Source organism: Metopolophium dirhodum, chromosome 3, assembly GCF_019925205.1.
Source record: "Metopolophium dirhodum isolate CAU chromosome 3, ASM1992520v1, whole genome shotgun sequence".
NCBI classification, from domain to species: Eukaryota; Metazoa; Arthropoda; class Insecta; order Hemiptera; family Aphididae; genus Metopolophium; species Metopolophium dirhodum.
This window is the reverse complement of record NC_083562.1, coordinates 30,432,682-30,452,520: the sequence shown is the minus strand read 5'-3', so window position 1 is coordinate 30,452,520 and position 19,839 is coordinate 30,432,682. Positions and strand designations below refer to the sequence as shown.

General features: G+C 26.9%; 4 protein-coding genes across 9 annotated transcripts in view; 2 read left to right on the top strand and 2 right to left on the bottom strand.

Annotated features, from left to right (window-relative positions):
• Positions 1-1,192: 1,192 nt before the first annotated feature.
• On the top strand, positions 1,193-3,520 carry LOC132940420 (thioredoxin-like protein 4A). The gene is made up of 3 exons (XM_061008022.1): positions 1,193-1,528; positions 2,675-2,811; positions 2,885-3,520. The coding sequence occupies exons 1-3, from the start codon at positions 1,451-1,453 to the stop codon at positions 3,096-3,098; spliced, it is 429 nt and encodes a 142-aa protein (XP_060864005.1). The 5' UTR covers positions 1,193-1,450; the 3' UTR covers positions 3,099-3,520.
• A 474-nt stretch (positions 3,521-3,994) lies between these two features.
• Positions 3,995-9,620, top strand: LOC132940417 (coiled-coil domain-containing protein 149). Of its 2 annotated transcripts, XM_061008014.1 has the most exons (11): positions 4,023-4,464; positions 4,604-4,744; positions 4,810-4,926; positions 5,656-5,760; positions 5,829-6,004; positions 6,076-6,148; positions 7,238-7,319; positions 7,381-7,525; positions 7,590-7,735; positions 8,116-8,163; positions 8,501-9,620. In XM_061008014.1, exons 1-11 carry the CDS (start codon positions 4,459-4,461, stop codon positions 8,644-8,646), a joined length of 1,185 nt encoding a protein of 394 aa, XP_060863997.1. In that variant the 5' UTR covers positions 4,023-4,458; the 3' UTR covers positions 8,647-9,620. The 2 variants fall into 2 exon arrangements, with proteins under 2 accessions (XP_060863998.1, XP_060863997.1); XM_061008015.1 differs by lacking the exon at positions 8,116-8,163 and having other exon boundaries at positions 3,995-4,464.
• A 241-nt stretch (positions 9,621-9,861) lies between these two features.
• Positions 9,862-17,299, bottom strand: LOC132940418 (copper chaperone for superoxide dismutase). 5 transcript variants are annotated; one of them, XM_061008020.1, is made up of 8 exons: positions 13,483-13,877; positions 13,293-13,407; positions 12,839-13,049; positions 12,710-12,772; positions 12,574-12,658; positions 12,449-12,515; positions 11,888-12,069; positions 9,862-10,003 (listed from the first exon to the last, which is right to left on the bottom strand). In XM_061008020.1, exons 2-8 carry the CDS (start codon positions 13,302-13,304, stop codon positions 9,868-9,870), a joined length of 756 nt encoding a protein of 251 aa, XP_060864003.1. In that variant the 5' UTR covers positions 13,305-13,407; positions 13,483-13,877; the 3' UTR covers positions 9,862-9,867. The 5 variants fall into 5 exon arrangements, with proteins under 5 accessions (XP_060864003.1, XP_060864001.1, XP_060864002.1 ...); XM_061008018.1 differs by lacking the exon at positions 13,483-13,877 and adding an exon at positions 17,191-17,299 and having other exon boundaries at positions 12,574-12,772; XM_061008019.1 differs by having other exon boundaries at positions 12,574-12,772; positions 12,839-13,045; positions 13,594-13,877.
• LOC132940421 (uncharacterized) overlaps positions 17,020-19,839 on the bottom strand; it is a 21,055-nt gene continuing 18,235 nt past the window's right edge. Inside the window, 5 exon segments of the mRNA XM_061008023.1 lie at positions 17,020-17,369; positions 17,463-17,663; positions 18,156-18,234; positions 18,330-18,499; positions 18,572-18,740. Coding sequence (XP_060864006.1) covers positions 17,262-17,369; positions 17,463-17,663; positions 18,156-18,234; positions 18,330-18,499; positions 18,572-18,740 — 727 coding nt within the window. The 3' untranslated portion in view covers positions 17,020-17,261.

The following is a 19,839-nucleotide window of genomic DNA, read 5'->3' as shown; positions in this document are numbered from 1 at the left end:
TACCTTTGCCATGGTCGATGAACGCAGCAGAGGTGTGACAAAAATAGTATGTGTGGCTCGTGTGGGATGACAGTTTCAGTGAAATTTCAAAATTTGTTTGGTTTCATCACTAAATTAGTAAAATATATAATACCTATAATTATAGTTATAATAGTTTCGGGTTAGTCAGATAAGGTTATAAACCTATGCTGACTTGAAATTGAAGTTTGATATGATTACATTTTTAAATATATACAGAAAATATCCTTAAATATTTTTTAACCAATAGAATTAATATTAACATTTTATTCTATGGAGATTACGAAATTACGGAAAAAAAATTGAAAATCATGATGGGGTAACCACCTCAATTTTTTTTTACTGTCTGTTGGTTAAAGTGCACTTTAGCCGCCCATACAATGCCCATATACAACACGCATTGTTTTAATAACTAACTTTTAAACTAAGCCAGATATCCCAATTCTGACTTCACTAAAAACTTTTTCATTTAAAACTGTATGTACAGCGTACATAGTAAAAAAAAAAAATATTAAAAAAATTGATTTTCAGCTAATTCTAGAAAGAATTTTGGATGAATTTTGAAGATACTATTTTTCAATGTTTACGTGCAAGAACTTTAAAAGTAAGTATGTTAGGTAAGTTTTGTTTTACCGATCTATTGAGCGCTAAAAACAACACATAAAAAAAAAAAAAATTTAAAATATTCAATTCTAAGTATTTTTTTTTCGTTGATGGAACGATTCTAGCTTGGCAACTTATCGATTTTTAAAAATTTTTTTACCAAAATGTGTGTTTTGGGGTCTTTTATAAATTATAAGAATGTAAAAAAGCCTTCGTTTTGAAGTTATTGATAAAAAACCGTGATAAACACAATTTTTTTTAAAATTTAATAGAAATTCCATTGTTGCCAACCGTTGCAAATCATATCGACATTCATTGTTCATTGTATGTCGATAAGAATAAATTAATTAATATACATAATATAATATAATATTATGCCATGTAATATAGATTTTACCATTAGTCCATGAATAAAATTGGTGATGTTCGTGGCGATTAGTAGTCTAAAAAGATTAAAAAGATTTCCAAGAGTTACTGAATATTTTCAGCATTACCAACCAATTTCTGAGATTTCCAATGATTGGAAAAAGTGATAAAGATTAATGAACGTTTTTTTTATCAATATTGTTGTGTTTAATATTTTCGTATCACTCGTATAGTCGAAAGTATCGTAGAACAATATATTTGGTCGTATATCGTAAACTCGTAACTATCAATACAAATATACAATACAATACACTATACATTTTTATACAACCTAACTTACAAGACACAAGCATAATATAGCAATATAACAATATTATATTAATACTGTAGTACTGATTATATATTTTATATATACCTCGCTGCCCAAGTAAAAGTTACTAAGAGTTTCTAAAAATCATTCAACATGTCTTATATGTTAGCACATTTGTTTAATGGCTGGCAAGTCGATCAGGCAATTCTATCGGAGGAAGATAGGGTGGTTGTAAGTACAATATTTTACTAATATTTAGATTCAATTAGAGTACTAGACTAGATATGGATTTTCTACATTTTGTTTTGTTTATTTGTTTTAGTTAATTTTGGATTTTCCTCATTATTTTGTAATTTTTAAAGTCTTTTTAAATCTTAAATCAATGATGGTGTACAAATGTAACTAAAAACTAACAAACTAATAGTATTTTTCTTTAATTTAATTTAAAAATTAAAATTGAATATAAATAAGACACTGGCTTCTAATTTGTAATACTTTAGATACAACTTCATATTTAATTTTTATTACAAATATTAGTAGATTATTTTATCTTGAAATTAAAATATTATATTGTTAGTGACAATGTCTAATCCTCAGTAAGTTTAGTTTTCTTTGTAAATTGTTATAACATAGAGTTTGTTATTAATATATCATACAATTTGGCTTGTGGACCAACTTTTCTAAAAATATAAAAAATATATAATATTATTACTTATTTCTCATTGGGGCACTTGGTTAATTGCCACTAATTATTACTGTGAATATTTTCATAATATTAAAAATGTTATACTTAAATTAGATCCTATGATTCAATGGCAAATAAAAACTTTAAAAAATAGTTTAAACCCAACATAATATAGAGACTAATGTAATATGCATAAAAGTAATTTTGGATGTTTGATTTATGAAATAACACATTTAAAAAAACAATTTGGCATGCTATTAACAAAACCAATCAATATTATTGCAATGTATTTTAGAAGATGACAGTGTATTATAAAAGGTAAAATGAAAACAGGAAATTAGTATATCAAAAAAAACCTGTTAATGTAGAACATAGTTGTTTAAAATATAAACACATTATAATTTATTACTGTCAGATCTAAGATAAAGAATTGAAATTGAAAACTTAACTGACCTATATATATATAAAGTTTATATATTATTTTAACACTATTATTTAATTACTTAAACTCTTTTATTGTAATGAATTATTTTTAACAATTTGTAATTGAATTAAAATATGTTTTTAGCTTTTTAAAAGATTTTAAAAGCTTATTCCATAATTTTTTATTGTTTAAAAATCGATACTCTATTACAATAATGGTCTAGGATGTATAAATATGTTTAATATAATTGATTCATCATAATTTACAGGTCATTCGTTTTGGTCACGATTGGGATCCTACATGCATGAAAATGGATGAAGTTTTGTATAATATTGCGGAAAAAGTGAAGAACTTTGCTGTTATATATTTAGTAGACATCACCAAAGTACCAGATTTTAATAAAATGTAACTAAATAAATTATTCCATTGATATCATATAAATGTATGCTTTTGATACAATTATTGGTTATTTATTTAGGTATGAATTGTACGATCCATGCACAGTTATGTTTTTCTTCCGTAACAAACATATTATGATTGATTTGGGTACCGGAAATAACAATAAAATTAATTGGGCACTTGAAGACAAACAAGAAATGATAGATATTGTTGAAACAGTATATAGAGGTGCCAGAAAAGGACGTGGTTTAGTTGTTTCTCCTAAAGATTACTCTACAAAATACCGTTACTAAATAGTTAGTATATACTAGTTTATATCCTATACTATTTATCGTATGTAAATGTAATGTATTGTGTGTGTGTATATATTATATATTCGTAATTTAATGTAATTGTTTTAATAATTATTTAATACACTCCTGTAAAAACAAATAAAATATTTTTGACTTATGTAAAAGTGAAAATAATATAAACAATTTAAAGTTCTTTAACTTAAATGTTTACTATTTTATAGTTATATATACATTAATTTATTTACAATTTGAAATACAGAATCTTATATAGTATAATACTATTTTTGCTGTAGTGTGGTTTTGTTATATGCTTTAAAGTTGTAAGTAGGAATTCAAAGTAAGAAATATTTTTAAAATGGTTTTTTATATTTGTATAATTTTTATTTCTTGATTTTCTCATCACAGTATAAAAATTAATAAAACATTGATTTTCAAATACTAACAGTACTGGTAATTAATTCTGACAAACATCTTAACATTCCAATTCAGTGAAAATTGCAGACTGGAATACTAGGTTGGATACTGCCACGATCGGGATTCAAATTATGATTTTTGAAATAGTGCCCAGCAAATTACACAATTTGTGTATCAAGTATTACTCTGTGTTATTAACATTTGGATGTATAGGCACAGATTACAGTACAGAACATAATATATTAGTATATAATGAATAAGCCTTGGGTATAATAAAGATAGTAGATACTGAATACTAAAGAATAATATCTTGTTTTGCAGTTAGTATGTCAATAGGAGTAAGTAATAAGAATTAAGTATTAAATTAATACTTAGTAAGTAATTTAAAATAAAATATTAATGGTAAAGTAACTTATATTAAATGGTGATCCACAGAATACAGTTAGGTACTTTACAATTGTACATAGTATATTATGATCACCAATCCGACAATCAGCATTGACTACTTGGTGTTATCAGTTATCACTATATATAATAAATATTTTGTTTTATCAGTCTAAAATTCGTGTTATCTCATAGAACAGTAATAATTACTAATTAGTAACATCACAGAATATAACAATTTACCTTTAGCAGTAAATAGTTGTACCTATTATAGATTTAAACTCAATGTATTATAAACTATTGTATAATTACTAACCACAGTAATTAATAATTGTCAAACGGTGATGACAGATGTGCTAGTTTAATGGCTCTCTTATTTCACAAAAAGAATACATAGATTATCACTTTTAAATATGATTTATATCTTCATTTTCAAATGAAAATTTAAAAATATTACAATTATAATTTCAGTGCACTTTCAACGTTGTAACATATGCTAAATTAAATAATAATCAACTCACTTATTCAATACATTTAATAATAAATATTTTAATTTTAAAAAATGGATGTAAGTGATTTTTAGTTTTTATCTAGAATATGATTTACTTACATAATTTTCTAATTATATATTAAAACTTTGCTGCTGATTTGCATTTGTAATACTTGGTATATTGTATTAATTAATAATTGTTAATGAAATTACATAGAGTACTGCATTGGAACGTAAATTGAATAGCAAAACTGCAGCTCTCTCAGTATTAAGTGAAGAATTAGAGAAATGTAGAATAGAACGAGATCATTTGAAAATCATTTTGGAAAATAAAATGTTACATAATACATACAATAGGGTAATATAATTAATCTTGAAAAATAAATTTTCTATTAAAATTATTATATTTGCATATACATTTAGAATTACCAATTAAATTACGATAAACTTGTGAATCAACTTAGAGAAGAAAATAAGATACTGAGATTGGAATCTGAGGATGTACGTCAAAAATTACAGGATGCTCAAGGTGACAACCAAGTAAGACATTTTAATTTATTTGTCATAGGTACCACTCATAACCAATTAAGTATATTGAAAGCTTTAATTTGGAATAGACAGTTAAACTTTCCGGCTTAAAATAACTTCTTTCAATTTATAACTTTAAGATTAACATTTAATTGCAGATTTCCAAGTACGAGTTTAATATCTGTTTTAAATGCATCTATTCAATATTTTGTCATTTGGTTTTTACCAGTACACTCAGTAAATGTACTTAGGTAAAAGATTAGTGCAACTGTTTTATTATTATTATAATTCATAACATATTCGTGGTCTTTAAATGTTATATATACTTAGTATATTTATTAATCTATTTTCTATTTTGTTGATCTCAGTATAAGATATATATAAGTATATATGAATCTAGGGAAAAATTAACATTTTCCGAAATATTCAAGGTAAAAATATCAACTAATTTATAATAAATACTATATGACTAAACGTAAATAGGAGAATCCCTGCTAGATTACCTTTTTCAGTTTTGAATGTACATGAAGTTATGTTAAATAATTTTTGGTAATATCAATAATTCTTAGCCACTAACAACTAAACTAAAATAGAATCATATATTATCAAAATGAGTTAACCATTCTCATCCAACTTTATGCTTACTTAAATATGTGATTATATACAGCATTAAAATAGGTTGAAAATTTAACAACAGACAATGGTTCTTTAAAATAAAAAAATTTAATAATTTTCTAACAGGTTTTAAGAACTGGTGGTTTTGTCAAGGATTGTATAAATACAATATTAACAAGCTCTGATAGTAAAGAAGAATTAGTAAAAAATTTAGAAATCATACATTCAAAAGTATGTATTATCATGATGTAAATATTATTAAATGTATTTTTATAAAATTATTTTGCGTTCATTTTTAGTACCAGCAGTTAAAGCTTGATTTTGGTTTATTACTGGATGATAAACAAGAACTAATCACCGAACGAGATGGATTTCGAAGTAAAATACGACGGTTAAATTATCAATTAGCGGCTTCTTTAAATGCCAATAAAAATCAATGCGTATTAGATATTGATAGTTTATTATTAGAAAACAAGTATGTACTTTAAAATTAATAATAAATATACTTAGAATAAATTTAAAAAATATCAATTGCATGATATTTAGGTATTTAAATGAAAGACTGCAGTTAGAGATCGCCGAAAAGGAAATGATAAGGAAAACAAATTCATTATACCAGGTTTATGTCCTTTACAGCTTTTTACGGTACAATTTTTGAATGTAGACTGTTTATATAGTACAGTTGATGAGTTGATCATAGATTGTTAAAAGATATACTCAATTTATGATTCATTCATGTAGTTTGGGCTGTTTTATTTATCATTTTGCATTGATATTATCGTGCGCTTTTCTTTTCAAATGCTATTATTATATTATTGTGACAAATTACTTGATGTACAATATAATTTCATTGAAAAACATTTTTAGTCTTTCGAATAATACTAATAATTTTAGATACACATTGTATGATAGTGCTACGAATATAAAGAACTATTACTCGTAGTAAATTCAAAATATATTTATTTTTGATTTTGTTATAATTAGTAATTTTTAGTACAATAAGACAAATTTAAACATTTTAAAAAAATGCACTACTTTATGTTTTCAAGCTATATGTTTATATATATAAAAAAAAAATGGTGGAGTACATGGTTATTTATACTGAATAAATAGTAATTTCATGCGGGAAAAAAAACAGAAAATAACAGGCAAGCATTACATTTTTACACTATAACTTCATCTTTGCAATAACTGTCATTATTTTAATATCTTTTATTAAAAAGTTATTTAATTTTTATAACTAAAATTGTTTTTTTTTTTATAGTTGATTTAATGTGTTGCTTTATTTAACAAAGATTTGTTATCTAACTCGCATGTCAATACTTGGTATATTTGTAGTCTTCAGAGTTCTTCCTTGCATAAAACTGTTTTTTTTTGTAAATTACTTACAATAGAATAACCACGTTTTTACAATCAAGAAAAAAATCTTAAACTGTGATGTACCTATTGTTTATTTTATAATAACTTACTAAACTCGTTTTATTTTGAATTGTTAACTAAAAAATATATATTAATAATATATTAGTTAAAAATTAATAATAACTCTTCATTAGATGACAAAAATGTCTTTCTATTTATTATTCATCTTTTAATCACAAATTACAAATAGATGAGCGTCCTTGTTACATTTTTTTTATAAATATGTTAATAGTTCATATTTACATTTGTCATTAATATGTATTTATTTAACAAAATGTTATTGTTTTAGAGTACATCAAAAACAAATGAAGATTCATCTTTACTGTCTGCTAATAATGCAATAACCCGTAAAGTAATAGCTTGCAAACAAAGTGAGTTGCATTTTGTTATACTAGTATTTATATCAACAAATTTTAATTTTAATTAAATTAGTGCAACAAATTTTGGAAACTGGGAATCTTCAAGCTTTGTTTTCAAACAGCACAACACTCGCAGATTTAAGAAAGTTATGCCAGACACTATTTGAAGCATTGCAAGATAAAACTATAGCGCTTAATCATCAGAAAAAAACAAATAAGTATCGTTATATAATATGATTTGGAGTATTTTCAAATGTGTAATATTACTCTAATTCTGTATAGAATATTAGCTAAAAGATTGGAAGACCTGGAAAAAAAGATGAAAACAATTAACCAAGGGGAAGCCATTATGTCACCTTCGCTGGTTTTATTGAACGAATGTTCAAATACATCTGATGAAACTGATTTTGAAACAAGTTCTATTGATGGTTAGTAAAAACAAAACCATATTATGTAATTTTATAAAAATACATTTGATTAGAAATTTTTAGTTAAAAATTTTATTTTTGGAAAAAAATGTAATTCAGTGTAATGTAATATAATAATAAAATATTACGAAATGACAAAGAAAAAATGTATTTTAATTAGTCTTGAGCCGGATTCATCCTATAGTGTAATTGTGCATGCATGAGCATTATATATGACAATGGCTTACACAATAATTCGATTATTTCTATTACCATGTTCACACAATAACATTCATTAGTCATTAATCATTATAGTAGCTATAATATTTATTATTATTTAATATTTAATGTACTTATTTTAAAAAACTATCACTTCGTTTCTTTCTTCTATTTTATTTCAGAATCAAACACTTGTCTAATTTCTAAAGAAGATGATTCCATTATTAAAAGTAAGAATTTTTTTATCATCTATATTATTGTGTTTGTGGTATAAATGTAATATGGAAAAAAATGTGCATAAAGCTTTTAGTAAAAAAAAAATTAATTTAGTATATTATACAACAATTTGTTATAAACTGCTGTAATACAAAAGAAAAATAGCAAATTTAGGGTAAGAATTGAGAACAAAGCAACAGTTTTATACTATTTGTTTTAGGTAATTAGCTACTTGGTTATAAATTCTTCTGCTGTCTGATGAGGTTTGAATGTTATAGAAAATCTGGTTTTTTGCACTCACTAAAAAAGTTCCTCTAAACATATTATTTATTAATATTATTTTTGTTTCAGATATTGATTTCGATAAGTATCCTAATGAAATGAATACTCTACCAACAAATTTGCAGCAACTTGTTACTGAGGCTATGCAAACAATAACATTTGATTCATCAACCCCTACCTCTGATAAAGCTCGTCTCAGTTCCACTTCAGATTAAACATATAATTTAATACTCTACACAATATAATGTTACATTTTTAAGAGATTTGTTTTATTTTAAATTTAAAATAAGTGTTATAAATAAGTGTACAAAGAACCTAGTTTACTACAATTTGATTTAAAATCACCGCTAACTGTAAAAAATTCTTCTAGCCATTAGTATTTTTAATTTATAAATTATTTATTATTTTTAAGCGCCCCGGTGCCAGTTTTTTCAATTTACCGCAATTCTATAAAATTTGAAAATTAAATTTTATATTTTAGTTGCCACTTTAATTATAATACTATCCACTAATCTACAGCCCAATACCTAGAGGGGTTGATAGGGTGTATTATACAAACAAAAAAAATTACTTCACAGGAATAGATTTCTGGCTTTTTAGAATTTTTGGATTTTGATAACTATTTTTTATCTGAAAGAAGAAGACTTCTTACAGGACGCTTCGAAATCCAATCTTTATTTTATTTAAAATAATGGTATAAATATAATTTAAAAAAAAAAAGCTTAAAATTGTATTATTTTTGAAGACATTATAAAGTTTGAGATTAAAATATTGAAAAACAGAGTTTGATGCGACCTGTAGAAATATTACCCTTTATTAGTTAAAAAACAATTTATCAAATTCTGTTGATTCTACAAATTTTTACAATTTCTAGGGGGCTAACATTATTAACATCAATGTGAGAGGCTTTGATCCCACACAACTAAAAAAGGAGTGGGCTTGACACACCTTTGGTTAAGCCCCTCAAGGACCCCCAATTTCTGCCAATGGCAGGCACCTTAAGAAAAAAGTTAAAATATCATTGTCACATATTGTAATGTTAAGTTTAATATTATATTGTTGTAAAAATGCAATAGCATCATCATCATCATACAATTTGTATATTTCTGTAACGCTTTTTATATATTAAAAAAAAAAAATTATACATGTATACACTGACTTTCTTATTACTTGATTTACCTACTTAACTTATCTATAAACCATTTATAGTATAATCTAAACATTACAAAAACACAACTGGTGGAAGGATATTTTGCTAGTATAGTGATGATTTTAGCCAGTACTAAAACATTTATTAATAGAATATTTTATTTTTATTGCCATTTCACTTTTAGAACCATTGCCCTTTTTCTTAATATAAAAATAACAATTATTTAGTTTAATTTCTTTGACTCCTGTATTCTTATTGTAATATGCACATTTTAGTATACCTATGATTATATTTTTCTTTGTCTACCGGGCCCAGCCAATGGTACATCTCTTTCTTCCCAAAGTGTTACACCATCACAAGCACATATTTTTTTGTTATTTTCAAATAAACCGGAAGATCTTGCAATAATACCACAAGCAATTCTGTAAAAATAAAACAATGTAAGTAAATGTGTTGAAATAGGAAATTATTACTAATGATTAAGACTGAGGACTTCAGCATCAAATTTGTTTTGTGCAATCGTAAAAGAGGCCAGCTAGAAACAAGTTTGTTTTTTGAGACACCTATTTAGGTTTATTTCTGTTTTATGGATTATGTTCGTACATTTTCTTTTAAACAAATATTATCAAAACAACAACCAGTTCTTATAACCCATTTGATTATTTGAAATTATGCATGCACTGTGGCTGCAGGTCCAGTATTTGAGTGTGCACTCGTTACTGACTTAGCTATTGTCCTTATTTTATTTAATGTAATTTTTATTGATATATGCTTTTTATTAATTAAGACCCCCAGCAAACTGCAGCAATAAAAATGCAGTGAAACGCCATCATTATTGCAGTGTGTGGGTTTAAATTACCTTTAAGTTACTAGAAGAAAATATAAATAAGTGCATATTCTTATAGTATATTTTAGGGATTTTAAGTGCATAAGTGCTACCATATTTTGTGTTTTTTTTAGGGATATAATATTATGTCCCTTGCACTTATAATGAATAAATAATATAAAACAGTTATATCAATTTTATAAATAAATAAATAATAATGACCAAATAGTTAATTTTATATATTTGAATTTATGTTTAGAACAGCTGAGTAGAATTTTTTTTTAGTAAACCACATAATATTATTCCCTAAATGCTATTTTAACTTAAGAAAAAATTGTTTATAAGAAATAAATATTTTAAATTTTTGAAAATAAATAATTAAATAAACTAAGAATGTTTTTATTATTTATACTTTTTGAATTTAGCTGTGTGCAGCATAAACAATTACAATTTACAGTTACAGGTATTCATTATGGAAAAATCTTCCTTTAATAAAGGAGAAATAGTTTTTGTTGATTAACAATCAATATTATCATAAGCGTGAGCACGGGGTAGTCATGATAGGCACTGATAGTCAATCATTATTTAATTTTTATTTATAAAATACATTTTTAATACTGTAAATGTAGTTAAATGAGATTATCCCATCCAAATTAGTTTTTATAACTTAAGTGTGAAGATGAATATATATACACCCAATGGCCTAAGTTGCCAAGGGTAAACTAATAATAATAAAAAAAAAAAGAATATATTTACATAATATGTGTGTGTATTAATGTGTTATGTATGACTATCCTGCCAGAAATGTATGCGCACGCTTATGAATATTATTTATGGCTATGTGATTAAAGATTTTACTGAAAATAACAAGAAAAATCAATATAATACTGGAAAGAAATATATTTAATTATAATTTATTTATTTTTATAGAAGTATATTTATTTTAATCCTTTCACTACTCCAGTCATACTGTTATGTCCAAAATATTTAAACTGTTCACTGCTCCAGATGTACTATTACATTCCTGTATTCCGATAACCATACAGTTTTAGGAAACCCTGGCTTGTTTTGTTTTAAACATAATAAATAGATCATATCATATAGATCTCAAAATTAAAATTTAAAAAATATTTATTTTATGTAGCATACACAGGTGGTAGAGCATAAGTAGTGTAGCAGTGAAACGGTTAATGTATGTTATTATAAGTGTAAATATATATATTTTAGAATAGAAATGTTGTCATATTATTTAAAATATTTTGAGGAAGGATTGTGTTCACTGTAATGATTTAAGATTTATATTGATAGGTATGTAAAATACAAATTAAATATTTTAAGTCTTGACCACTGCTTACATAATTCACATACAATGACCTGCCCCTTACCAAGTCATAACCCAACCCAAATAAACAACTTGTCCCAAAAATACATTTTTAAATCATTTTTTTTTACTAATTTTAGGTAGTTATTATTAATTTACCTTTTACCGCTATTTCCATCAATATCTGATGTATTGATTTTGGTTTTACCACAATCGTCTTCATTTTCTGTGATACCAACTGATCGACCAATTAAATGTGATACATTTATTAATTTATCTTTAAAGTAAAATATTGCCCTTCCATCTTCATTAGCAGTGATATTTCCTAAATCTCCTGTGTGCTGTAACATTAATTAAACGTTAATGAGCAAACTGAATATAAATTATGATAAATAATAAATAGTACCAACCAACTATAGCTAGAGTTCTTGTATGGGTAAATTCATTAAAAATCAGTCATACCTATATTGATAGTCCCTAACGCCGTGCCCTACATGAATCCGGCAAAAAACAAAACATTGTTTGTATTTTGCCGCATTGGACGCATCACACTGCGGTGTAAGAGCATAGTTACAATAGAAATTGCACGCACTTGTCGTACTTGCCGCATTCACGTAGGACACGACGTAAAGGCCAAAGTAGAATATGCGAGTAAAGCTTAAGCTTTATAATAATGCAAAGTAAATCATAAAAAAAATTTTCATTTTTTTTTTATCATACCCTGAAATTCGGGTCATCAGTTTGATTGCCATGTGATGTTTGTTTCAAATTAAGATGATCTCCAATCCTGAAAATGAATGAGTTAATTTAAAATAATCATAATATTTTATTTAAATAGTTCAAACCTATCGCATCCATTAGATAAATCCCCACATTCATATATATGGATGCCATGTTTTCCTGGAGATAATCCATCAATAGTACCATCCACTATACATTCATTATTATTAATCTGAACAAACCGAACAACACCATTTATACCTAATTTACTATAACCAGTTGATCCACCAAGCATAGCAACAGCAGCGCCCAAGTTCTTGTCGACTTCATGAAAAATTAAGAAAGTTGTATTGGATATGTATGTATAGGACTGAACAAGATAATTCTTACGTGTAGCACTTCCATATCCTTTAAGTACTGCTTTAATACCGGTTTTTTCAATAGAATTTAAAATAAGGGAAGACGGTTGATCTGTAGTGATAGTAACAATTCCAGTTTCATGGGATATATGAACGTCAGATTTTGAAATTCCATTTTGGCTTAGTTGATCTTGAATTTTATCAGCACATGATGGAGATGACATTTTTACAGCAAATTCTAGCTATGTAATTAAAAAATAAAAGTAAATAAAAATATTGTAAAATATAGGTAGGTAGGTACCCAAGATATATGTTTAATTATTAACTTTAGGAGAACATTTAATATTCAATACAAAACTATGTCGAATTATAATTAACTTAACCAGTTTAGACTTAAATAGGTAGAATACGAATACCTAATACAACAGTAATATCTAGGTACCTACATTGTAACAAAAATAAAAGTTATATAGAGTACATCTTACCTTGGCAGACATTTTAGCTTTATGTGTGTATTGTCGTATTAAATAATTATATATATCACCAGCTTACTAATTTAATATTATTAACATAGACAAGACACAAGTATAAATCTGATACCTGAGAATAAAATAATTAAGTCTATTATTGGTGTGCGGTAGATAACATTAAACGAAAACACTATGTAATACTAACAACTGAATTTATATATTCTGTGCTAATAGACAGATAGGTCGTAGCCCATAGGCATGAATTACTGTAAGTATAAAGTATTATCTATTAAGTATGATATTATAGAATACCAACGAATCAAGTTTGTAGTTGTGTTTGTAATTTATTCTTGAAGGAAAGATAAATTAACTATAAACTGAGTAGAAAAATCAATTACTGACAAGTAGGTATAACCTGGCAGTAGTTACTTAGTTACTATTTGTGGATAGTGCACAGAAATACAGAAATACAGAATGACAGAAATTAAAGAAGTACAGCACGGGCCAACGGCTATTTTTTTTATAGTAAAATAGTAAGTTAATAATTTATATAATAAAATAATAATATTATTATGTCTTGATAATTTGATAAGATACTGCAACAATAATATACATTCACCGACAGATAATATTTATTATCTATATATAATATGCATTAGTCAATACACAGGATTACGATGTAGGCATATTATAGATAAAACCTTAAATCATATAGGTATATATTACATAATATATGTTTATGTATAATAAATTATAATATATAATATATGCATATCGCATATGTATGCCCAACGAAAAGAGGAAAGGGAATTCCCCCCGGTCCGGCATCTTTAAAAGAGAACGGAAATTTGGGATTAGTCAATTTCTTTAAAGTAAAGAAACAATTAAAATTAAGAATTTGATAAGTATCCTACTTCTAACAGTTACCTGCCAAAGTTAATGACAGGTGGTCACTGGTCAAAAATAGTGGGACCCCCTAAGTTTATCCCTACACGGCCCTGTATAATATCATCTAAGCCCTAAGGAGTAAACACGATAAAAGTTTTATCATAAAACCATGGTTAAAACCGCGGACTAAGATTAATCTTAGTCCGTGGTTGAATACTTGTTTGAAATGGATGAAATACTGCGTTGAATGGATAATATATTTATCTATTCTGTGACGAAACTGTGTTGTCAGTACTCAGTTGTTAATAGCACTACTTGCATACTGCATTGTGATTTGTGTATAATAGAACAACACTAGAACAAGTAGCATATACCCTATTTATTAAGTATTTAAGTATAAGGTCTATGACAATTTAAAAGACGTATATATGGACTTAAATATGGTAGTCACTCACTAGTCACTTGTCAGTTGTCACTTATCGTCGAAAACTCGAAAAATGAGTCGTAATTTGACGGCATTTAGTTCAGTATATTGTCCACCAGGAGCGCTGAAAAGCCTATTATTTATTTATTTTTAAACGCTTTAAAACTTAAGTACTTATGGTTTTTAAGAGGACGTAGCACCAGCATGTGTAAGTTGTATCAAATATTAATATTAATATATTTTCTATGGTTATATCCGTCTTACGTACGACATGGCAAATTTTCGTTTGCTAGTTTAAATAGGGTACTGTCATTTTTGACCTATATAATCATCAAACTTTTGGGTAACAATATTATCTGTGTTCTCTCGTTGGTTTTTTACGATATTTTAATTTTTTAGTGAGTTATCAGTATGTAAAATATTATTAACAGTTCTATGCATATAGTCAGACTTATACTATTTGTTACTTGTATATTATCATACAGCCGCTAGCCGTACAGGTACAGGGACTGTCAGGACTATTTTAAGCTTTAAAAAAATAAGTCGTATTCGGTGTTCTAATCTATTAATCAGTGCAGTGGTGTAGCCCCCCTCCATGAAATATTAAGAAAGTTTAAAAAGTGTATTAAATCAATATATGATAAGGGTTATAGGCACTAAAATCTAAAATAAAACTTCGGCATCTGCATGTTACACTTATAGAAGAACCTAGGTAAACCACCACCGTGTGAAAATTTATCAGCCCCTCCCCCCCCTCCCAAGAAAAATCCTAACTACGCCACTGAATCAGTATTTGTCAATAATAAATAATTTTTTTAATTTAGCAATACATCATATTTAATAAAAAAAACCGGCCAAGTGCGAGTCGGACTCGGGTTCCGTACCATCATCAGCGATAAACATGTTGGCAACACTGCTTATATTATAATATATCTTAAGATTTTTAGTATTTGTTTTTATAGCGGCAACGGAAATACATAATCTGTGAAAATTTCAACTTTCTAACTTTCGTGGTTCGTGAGATACAGCCTGGTGACAGACGGACGGACGGCCAGCGGAGCCTTATAGTAATAGGGTCCCATTTTACCGTACGGAACCCTAAAAATACCTACCCTTCTGCAGTATAAATATTGTTTCGAATAGTAAGTTTTGAATTTGTATCGTCGAATATTTAACAATATTTAAGAAAATAATTGGTTATATTCTAAATTAGATTTTTAATTTCCCGCGCGGCGTTCATGTGGTACTTACAAACCGACCGTTGACTGTAATCAGTGGTGAGACAAGGTGGGCATTTGCCCCTGTCTGATTTTAAAAGCAGCCCGATTGGCCGTTGCATTGTGGGATTCGATTAACCAATATTATATTATATTAGCGCGAAAACATGCCTATATTTATAGGAAAATATTATATTGAGTAAGTACTAAGAAATTAGTATCACAATGATATTATATTGGTACCTAATTTACTATAATTAATATTATTTAATAGTTGGATTATATTTATATTTACACTCAAGTGTGGACGTACATGAAAGTTGGTATGTATATGTAGGTATGTATGTATGTAAGTATTTTATGAAGGAAAAGGAACATAATTTATTAATAGATATGTGCTTATTGCCAGTGGTTGTTTTTTAAGTTACCTATTTGGGCTGGTCGAAACTTTTACCCCCTCTATTAAAAACAGAAATGACACCACTGACTGTAATAATAACAACATAGGCCTACCACCCACAGCCCACCGATAAGTTCTTGAGATAGCGATTAGCGATAGAATACCGATAGACGACGGTACTAAAAAAGTTATTATAGGTATTATACGGATTCTTAGCAATTGGCAGTATTTTGATTTCTAAATCAGTAAGCTTTTAAATTGTCAAGTGCGTACAGTCGAAATCAGTGGTAATAAGGAAAACAAGGAGTTCTACTTTTCCTTATTTGTATACTAACACTATTGTGGAGTCAATATAGTCATTGATTAAATAATAATTATCCACTTATATTTAAAATTGTTTATAACATAGTAAACTATAATTAGTGCCATCCTCTGTATTCTGTAATTAGAAATCAAAATTCTGCTGACTGCCGAGGACCCGTTCTCATTTTCATTATAAAAATTTTAACCTAAGAAAATCTAGGCTATTAGTTTTTAACAAGTCGTATAATTTCTGACAACTCTCTGTTATTAAGAAAATGCCGACTGATAGTTACCAAAAATTCAAGGGGGGAAGGGGTGTGATGACCCACGCTATACCCCCATTTCCGCCAGCCCTGTATTTATATTGCTATAAGTATTTTTTTCTTATTAGAAATATTGTAGTATTAGTAGTATTACCTATATAACTTGTATACTTTATTGTTTATAATATTGAAATCCCTATATCGATTTGGAGAAAAACCTCAAATACTCTCCAAAACAAATTATAAATAATATCATTAAAATATTTATTATTAAACATCAATAATTCTTAGCTACTATATTAAATATTTAAATCTAACATAAATACATATTTATATTATTTACATTTTGGCTTTATGATTTAATAAATAATAGCAGTACCTAGTATAAAAACCTATTCAATATTTTTTTCGTACCTACCAACAATATTGAATGTTTAAGACATTTAGTATTTGGCATGGACATAGGTACAATTTCTAAAGAAAAAATATTTAGTTTTCAATCATTTTGAATTTCAATGGGCCATCCGGCATGTATATCGGATGTACAGTGTAATCCAAATCATCATACTCATACTTGACTTCAAAATTCTGAAAAATCTTTGATCAAAAAAAATTATAATAAATCATCATGATATTTTATTTACAGGAAATGTGGGTAAAACATTTATTATCATAACACAAAATTGGTACCTTTGAAACAACTGTTTGAAGCTCCAAATCGGCAAATCTTCGGCCCAAGCACATTCTTTTGCCATAACCAAATGGTAAACTAGCAAACGGATGATGTTTGTATCCACTTCCTTTTAACCACCTTTCCGGTAAAAACTGTTCTGGCTGTGAAAAATATTTACTGCTGTTGCTAATAGCGTAATGTTGAAACACGACTTGCACCTATGATTAAACAAGCTAATTTACAAACTCATAATATTATAATCTACCTACATAATTTGTATAATTATAGGTAATGCATATGAATTATATTACAAAACCGTAGTATTTCGAATAGTCCTAAATCCTAATGGACATATAGTACCTACGGGCTACGACGACGTTGGTTGTTCTCAATACTATGCATAAGGTAATCTATATTAATATATCCTACATTGTAAGTGATAATTTGAGTTTAATAGTAATATAATGTATAAATATTTACTATGATAGTATTAGTATATTCACTATTAGTATTGTACCTACCTAACCACTCATCAAGTATAGTTTCATATAAAATATAAACTTCATATTATAATATTTATAAGTAGGTATTTAAAATTATTTTCATAAATATACAATGTTTACTTTACTTACAACTTTTACTACATAATAATAATTATTAGTATAATACTACATTACCACTTATACGGTAAAATATTATATTATACTTACTCCTTTTGGAATTTTATATCCACTTATTATTGTTTCTTTGGTCATGCAGCGACCATTTCCAATAACAACCGGATACATTCTACAATTAAACGAATTACACGCATTATGTAATCTAGTTTAAAATTCTACCTAAATATATAATACTTTTCATAAAATTAAAACATAATTTCGAACCTCAACGTTTCTTTTATGCATGCTTTTAGATACTGCAGCTGTTCGAGTTTGCTGGAAGTCAATTTTGAATCAGCATTTGGCAATACGGTTCGTATTTCTTCCCTAAGTTTCTTTTGTTTATCTGGATGTCGACTTAATTGATATAGAATTGATGCAAGAGCTGCAGAAGTCTATAAATCGTTGAGAATTAAAATTGATCAGTAATAAAGTGACAAATTTACTGTTACATAACGTTGTCTCACAGTGTCTATGCCGACGATAAACATATCTAACGATAGTATCTGAGCTAATTTAGGATTTGATGGATCCAAACTAAGCACTCTTTGTAACAAAGATGATTGGCTATCTGGACAAAATGATTTTTGAGATAATAGTTGATCCATTGATCGGTTTATATGTTTAGATGTAACACTATAAAAATAAATAATAATACAATTCATTATAATATTATACACATTTGATTACTATCTAATAACAAAATATTAGTCAGGTACAGACCTGTATCTGGTGGTACAGTAATAAGTTATATAATGACTTAAAATACAATAGTTGAACATTTTCTCACTTCACTCAAAAATCAAAATAGGTACCGTTATTAAAATTACATTATAGATAATGATTTATGCTACAAAATGATTTATTTATTTAATTTTATTTTCAATACGGGCCACAGCCCAAATTACAGTTATCAATTTAACATAAGTCATAATTAGATAAAGAATACAAACATTGACTTTAAGAAGATACAACAAGTCATACTTATAGAAAAAACAAAATAATAAGAGAGAGATATAACATATAAATAAATAAAATATATTAGGACAATAATTTACAAATTAAAAGATGGATCTTCGTTGGCAATACGCATCATTCTATAGAGTGGACGGTTTTGGCCTTACTGGAAAAGTTTGTCGAACACAATGGTAAAAAGAAACGATAGGCAGAGCGGGTCTAGCTACAAGAAGTAAGTTAACTATTGAAAGTAACTCAGAACAATCAATCGATCCATCATGTATTAATAGGCTTGCATAGGAAGACCTTATAAGTTAAATGGCCTATCAGCAAAGGACTATAAACGTACCTAACCTATTTGGTACTGGTTCATAATCATGAGGTATAATATGTTCAATTTTTAATAAATAGGCAGCAAAATTCAAAACTTACGTTTGAACCCTTTATGTATTAAAAATGTCATAACATTATAAATTTTATTTAGGGTATTAAAAATGTGATACAAGTTTCTTCCAAAGTTGATCTAAAGTATTTAAAAAAAAGAATTATATTTTTATTTTATAAGCATTTTAAGTTAAAACTGTTCATTTCCTTCGGTCAGAATTTACCTGCCTACAATAATGCATACTTGAATCCAAACTATACAGAAGACAAAAGGTTTTCATGATTTGTTTTCAAAATAATGACGGTAGGTTGACATTGACATTCACGCAACCACTTCATTTTTCACTGCCTTTTTTTCAGTCAAAATATTTATCAATAATACTAAGAAAGTATT

Bases quoted from the DNA above. Each gene is read 5' to 3' on its own strand.
- LOC132940420 (XM_061008022.1), top strand. From the start codon at position 1,451: ATGTCTTATATGTTAGCACATTTGTTTAATGGCTGGCAAGTCGATCAG. The intron at 1,529-2,674 runs GTAAGTACAATA...CATAATTTACAG, and splicing joins CGGAGGAAGATAGGGTGGTT to GTCATTCGTTTTGGTCACGA. The intron at 2,812-2,884 runs GTAACTAAATAA...TTATTTATTTAG, and splicing joins GTACCAGATTTTAATAAAAT to GTATGAATTGTACGATCCAT.
- LOC132940417 (XM_061008014.1), top strand. The intron at 4,927-5,655 runs GTAAGACATTTT...ATTTTCTAACAG, and splicing joins ATGCTCAAGGTGACAACCAA to GTTTTAAGAACTGGTGGTTT. The intron at 7,736-8,115 runs GTTAGTAAAAAC...ATTTTATTTCAG, and splicing joins TGAAACAAGTTCTATTGATG to AATCAAACACTTGTCTAATT.
- LOC132940418 (XM_061008018.1), bottom strand. The intron at 12,516-12,573 runs GTTTGAACTATT...ATTCATTTTCAG, and splicing joins TTATCTAATGGATGCGATAG to GATTGGAGATCATCTTAATT. The intron at 12,070-12,448 runs GTATGATAAAAA...TTAATGTTACAG, and splicing joins CTGATGACCCGAATTTCAGG to CACACAGGAGATTTAGGAAA.